Source organism: Rattus norvegicus, chromosome 8 (genome assembly GCF_021556685.1).
Source record: "Rattus norvegicus strain SHRSP/BbbUtx chromosome 8, alternate assembly SHRSP_T2T, whole genome shotgun sequence".
NCBI lineage: Eukaryota > Metazoa > Chordata > Mammalia > Rodentia > Muridae > Rattus > Rattus norvegicus.
In genome coordinates, this window is record NC_141541.1 from 53,055,001 (window position 1) to 53,061,324 (window position 6,324).

Below are 6,324 nucleotides of genomic sequence, written 5' to 3' on the forward strand. Positions count from 1 at the left end.
TCCCTGCCGCTCCGACACTGGAAAAGCTTGCTCTGCCCACAGAAAGTGCTCAGTAAACATTTTTAGATTGAGATAAAATTTATAAGCTACAAAATTCACCCATTTGGGCCAAAGAGATGGCTTAGCAGTTAAGAGCACTGGCTGCTTTTGTACAGGAGTTGGGTTTGGTTCTCAGCATCTGTTGGGCGGCTCACGACTGCTCTTTACCTGAGTTAAGACTTGACGCACTCAGTGACCCTGGTGCTCACTGATTGGTTAGACTGGCTGCCTGTCAAGCCTCTGGGCTCCTTCTGTCTCCACCTTCCATCACTAGCACTAAAGGGTCACTGCTACCACTCTTGGGCTGTACCGGTACCAGGAGATCTGAACTGAGATCCTCGTGCCGCAACCAGTTCACACTGAACTCCCTCATCCTCTGTCATTCCCTTTTGTGTCTGTATGATATTCCACTATAATGGACATACCACGTATTGTTTGTCTGCTCAGATGATGGAGACAGGTTTTTTCCCCCCTTTGGTTGTTATACCTAATATCAATTGCTACAAACATACGTTTTGTATACACATACTTACAAAATGAAAGAAGAAACACTGTTGAGTCATTGATAACTATTGAATTTTCTTTTGGAGGAATTGACAAAGTGTTTTTTATGGGCATAGTATACACCTTTAATTCCAGCACTTGGGAGGCAGAGGCGGGTGGATCTCTGTGAGTTTGAGGTCAGCCTGTTCTACAAAACGAGTCTAGAACAGCCAGGTTATACAGAGAAAGCCTGTTTTGAAAAGAAAAGAAAAGAAAAACAAAACAAAACAAAACAAACAAAAAAACCCTCTACATTCTCACTTTTCATTATTGCCCTCTAGTGGCCATGAGATGGTATGTCAGTATGCCAGTGAGATTTTTGATTTACATCTGTGCGAGGACTAATGGACCTCATCCTCCTCCCAGGTGTTTAGCTGCTGTTTATAGAGCTTCTCTGTAAAGATGTATCTATTCCGATAGTCCGCCCACCCTGAAACTGAAGTGGATGTCTTCTTGTTAAGCTGTAACGGTTAGATGTCTGGCACCTTTCAGCTACATTACCTGCAACTGCTCCCTCTCCCTGGGTTCCCTTTGTCCCTTTTTGAACATTATCCGTTAAGACACAAGAGTTTTCTGTCTTGATGAAGTCCAGCTCTTCTAAGTGTTTTGTGGTTTCAGTTACATTCTCACAGTTGTGTCTTTGGTGTATTTTCGGCTAGGTTTTGAGTTTTGGTTAAGAGTCTCAAATCATTCTTTTGCATGTGGAGTTTATAAGTAACCCCCAGAACCATTCATTTATTTTAATTAGTAAATAAATGTAATTGATTGTGAAGCATCTAAGGGACCCATCACAGCATTTGAAGAGATAGATAGATCGATAGAGAGGATTTCTAGGTCAACCCAAAAAAAGTTTTTTCCTTTTTTATTTTTTTTTGCAGAGGGGTAAACATTAGAAGTCAAATACCCTGGTAAGGCTTAGGTGTGCACTTTAAATGCCCACAGTACTCTATTAGATCCCAGGGGACTTATCACGCATTCTGAAAAGTGTCTGAGTCTGGACTGGCAGGTCATGTGGGGGCGTAGGTATTCTCTTTTACACGACACTGGCAGGTTAGTTCTCTGTCACTTGAATGGACATCCAGGTGTGTGTATTTCTTTGAAAAGCATGATCCAGGGTCCCATACCTGATGTTGCTTTGGGACCTCCCACCTTTGCTTCCTCCCTGATCACCTAACATTTGACTTCTGCTCCTTCGTGACAGAAAAGAAGAGGAGAAACTCAATCAAGGGACTAAAGTCTCTGTTTATGTGGAAGATACAGACTAACACTGTGAGGTAAGTGTCACACACCGGTGACTTCTTTCTTCAATTTGCAGAACTGTTAGCCCATCTTTGACCAAGATCTCTTGGGTCATTGTACAATAGCTGAGGACACTTCCTATTCAGAAGCAGAAACTCTTGGCCAGGCAGATTAGTCTCCTATTATCCTCATAGTTGACTTCCCTTTTCAGAGTATTTGTATATATGATTAAGGAGCCAGACCACTTCCTTTAAGGCTGAGAGGATTCTACTGTTTGAGTTCCAAGGGTTTTATTAGCCAATACCAATAATGAACTTCCAATACGTGAATAAATTATGTGGGTATGTGTGTGTGTGTGTGTGTGTGTGTGTGTGTGTGTGGTGTGTGCACATGCATGTGGAGATCAGATGACAACCTAGCTACCATCTACCCTGTTTTGTGTGTGTGTGTGTGTGCGTGTGTGTATGTGTATGACAGAACAGTCTCCTATTGGCCTGGCCTTGCTGTTTAAGCTAGGCTGTGTGGCCACTGTAGCTCTTCCTCCACTCTGCCTCCCCAGTGCCTGGATTCTAAGCATGTGTCTCCATGCCCAGTTGTTTGCATGGTTCTGATGATTGAACTCAGACCCTTATTCTTACATGACAAGCACTTTACCAACTGAGCTATCATATCTGTCCAGCTCAATAAATCATTTTAGACGAAAAGATTAATCTCTGATGGTTTGGTTTTTTTATTATTTATGATAAATATTTATTTATGGCATGATGGTAAGTGACCCAAGGATCAGTGAGTGGCTCTCAGCCTCAGAACAGGTCCAGGAGACCCAACATCCTCTTCTGAGGTCTTTGGGCACAGCACACACGTGGTGCACATAAAAATGGGCCGGCAAAGCACTCATAAAGTAAAATAAATCAGGAAAAAGATTAAAGGAAAATTATCAATCATCAAGTATAGTTTGTGGTTTCTGACAGGTGATACAAATTTAAACAAATTATAAAAACTTTGGACTTGGGCCTGGGCATTGTCCCATTCCTTTAATCTCAGCGCTTGCAAGGCAGAGGCAGGTTCTCTGAGTTTGAGGCCAGCCTGATCTACAAAGGAAGTTCCAGGACAGCCAGGGCTGCACAGAAAAACCCTGTCTCAAAAAACAAAACAAAACAACCCTCAGCCCCCACCAAACCAACCAACCAACCCATATATATGCCTTTAATCCCAGTGCTTGGGAGGCAGAGGCAGGTGGATCTTACAGAGACTTTTGTCATTTGTTTAAATTTGTATCTTCTGTGAGACACCACAGACTATACTTTGTCTCAAAAAACAAACCAAACCAAAATTTCTTTTAGGAGTGAAGGTTGGATGTCACCTGTACATGCTGGGCACTGCCGGGTATTCCTCTTGGACACTTCTCAAGGATGTTGACCTTTTAAACTTTTGTATTCCAGAAGCTGAGGATTTTCGAGGACAGCATCAGCACTCCTTGACATCAATGGAAACATTTCCAGCGATGACCTGTCGTCCTACAGGTTCTGCAGCACAAACCTGCCTAGATGAGCAATGCCCCTGACCGGCAGCTTAGGGTTCTGCCTGAGCCACTAGCCTCAGGCTTACCTTCATTACTAGGGTCCTGTCTAATTCCAGAGCGCAATTGTGTGTTAGCTTTTGTAAACTGCGAGGTTACATATTTGTCCTTCCACATTCTTACAATGTATGACTCCTATACTCCTGTGTATACTGGCATCAGAGGGATATGAAGCCAGCCAGCTTGTCTGCCAGGGCATACCTTCTCACATTTCAGTTTTAGAACAGCGCACAGGAGTGCTAAGGGGTCTGGAGAGATGGCTAAACTCTTGTTCTTGCAGAAGAACCCAGTTCAGTTCTCAGCACCCATTTGGTGGCTCACAGCTATCAGTATCCAGTTCTAGGGGATGTGACACCGTCATCTGGTGTCTGTAGGTACTGCATGCACATGGTATGTGCAGGCCGTCCACCTCCCCTCCCCCATAAGATGAATACATTAAATCATTAAAAGACTAGCTAAACCATCCAGCCATTATTTTTTTTTATTAAAACCAAACCCCAAATTTACACTGGAAGTTTGATTTTCATGACTGTCTTTAAATGGAAATATCCTGATTTTTTAGATTTTTTACTGATTTTTTTTAAGTGTTCTAGATTTATCGTTTTGTCAATTACTCCAAGGTTTCTAGGTGACAGCGCAAGTCTAAGCACAGTAACTATAAAAGGTCACAGAAGCACCAGGACACCAGCAAGTGCCACCAGGATGAATCGCTCAGCACCACTTTTGTATTTATTTATTTATTTTTAGACAGGTTCTCACTATGTAGTGCTGGCTGGTCTAGAGCTGACTATGCCGACAGAGTTGGCCTCAAACCTAGAGACCCCCTGCCTCAGCTCTCGAGTGCTTTGATAAAGTATGCATCACCACATCCTGCCCAACTGTAGGTTTGTAATGAGCATAGACAGATTGCTTGCTCTGCGCTCCCTTTCACCCCCACCTTGGAAGACTCTGCTCATTCGCAGACTGGAGTCATGAAGCAGTTTATTAGAAGACTTTGTGACAGACTACAACTTAAAAAAAAAATCAGACTCGTGCCAACCCAAAGCAAATGGCCTCTTTTTTTTTTGTTTTTTGTTTTTTGTTTTTGTTTTTTAAGTCTTGTGTGTGAGAACTAGAAGAGATTATTTAAAGTTCTTTTGGTTTTGGTTCGCCTTGTTTTAAGGAGAATTTGCTGTGGACCAAAGAAATAACAAAACTACCTAAAAGGAATGAACCAATTTTATTTTTCCCTTTATTGAGTACAAAGCAAAGTTTTTTTTAAGTGGCCTGTGGAAAGAGGAGGGATGGCTTTCTTCTCTGAGTCTAGTGACCCGGTCTGTGCGCACCAGCACTGTTTGGAGAACAGAGAACATCTAAAGGTTCAGGTCTGGAGTGAATCTTCACAATGCAATTCTTCACTGACTGAGTCGCACAGATTGTTTCTTCTTAACAAACTGGAAATTTCCAAAAGATTCAATTTTTACATATTGGATCTTGATATTTTACCCAGTCTTTAAAAAAAATAAATTAGCATAATTTACATATACATTTTGGTCTTGAAATCCATTCTATATCTCTTGTTCTGCTTTTTATAATGCCTGAAAAAAAAAAGGTTTTGTTCTTATTTCTCTCCCTCTCTCCCTCTTTCTCTCTTAAAAATTAAGAAAGGGTCTCACTAAATTGCTCTGGCTGTCCTGAAACTCACTTTGTAGATCAGGCTGGCCTTGATCTCAGAGATCCCACTGCCTCTGCCTCACCCGTGCTAGAAGTAAGGGATTGCTCCTCCATACCCTGGCCTAAAGTTTTGATACCTAGTTTTGAAGCTACAAGCTAGACCTGTATATTCTCTTGTGAACATAGCGACTGGATATTTCTTTAAACAGATGGCCTGTGTATGTTTCATACTTGTAATGAAGTAGTTAAAAACCCCACAGGGACTGTCTCCAGCGAACTTGCAGCTTGTGTCCTGTCTGAATATTCATGGGGTACCACATTCTTGGTCAGTATCTCCTTCCTAAGAGTACCTTTGTACTGTAACTTATTTTTTATTATGCCTGAAGCACTGTGTAAATAAACCCTTAGTAATAAAGAATTATGGATTTTATTGTTTGCTTACACACAAATCTGCAAATTTCACAATAGCGGTTAATGGAAAACAAGGAAAGATGGTTATCTTTGCTCAAGTTTTTACGTAGAAGACACAGTAGAGTCAGAACAGGTAGAGCCATTGTTAATTGATGAGATTAATTTCTAGTAGCTTTATATTATTTCTATAGACTTTACACATTGCTTTGGAGAGCTGGGAATGGGGTCAAATGGTATCACACATTTGAAAGACTAATTTCTTGAACCTAACTCTAACCTGAGTCTTACTAGAGGTCCAGGTTGTTCTTAGTCCTTCTGCCTCAGCCTTGCAGATCTTGCACCTACAAGCTTTTGCCATCTTTCCTGGCTTAGTTGAGGGACTTTAGAAACAAGGATATTTGTTTTTTATACTCGTATTCTTTTCATAGAAAAACCCACCAGCTTTCCAGTCTAGTAAAGCATGACAATTAAAAAATGTCAGCTATGAAATATTTTCAAAAGCTGAGGCTTTTTATTTCCCTTCTACTTGCATTAACCATGGCGGGTCCAGGAGAATTGGGTGAATACATCAGAGTCCTTTTCCACCTTTTTGTTCCAGGGCATGTTAGACTATCACATTTCACGACAAGTACCACGATAATGATATCCTTACTTTTACAACGCATAGATACAGAAACCAAACTTCCCCTTCACCTCGAATGCACGCTGCAATGATTTCATCACCACTGTCCCTGCAGTAATTTAATAAGCATACAATTCTGGATGATGTAATGGCCACATTAAAAGGAACACAAATGACGAGGCTTGCACGTATTTACCATTGGACACAATAAAAATATATTTATTCTGATCCTGTATGG

The 6,324-nt window shown here is 41.2% G+C and overlaps 1 protein-coding gene across 1 annotated transcript in view; it reads left to right on the forward strand.

Moving 5' to 3' along the window:
- The window catches only part of Mpzl2 (myelin protein zero-like 2), a 10,900-nt gene extending 5,435 nt beyond the window's left edge, over window positions 1-5,465 (forward strand). The window contains 2 exon segments of the mRNA NM_001106818.1: window positions 1,784-1,856; window positions 3,264-5,465. Coding sequence (NP_001100288.1) covers window positions 1,784-1,847 — 64 coding nt within the window. The 3' untranslated portion in view covers window positions 1,848-1,856; window positions 3,264-5,465.
- The last annotated feature ends 859 nt before the right edge of the window (window positions 5,466-6,324 follow it).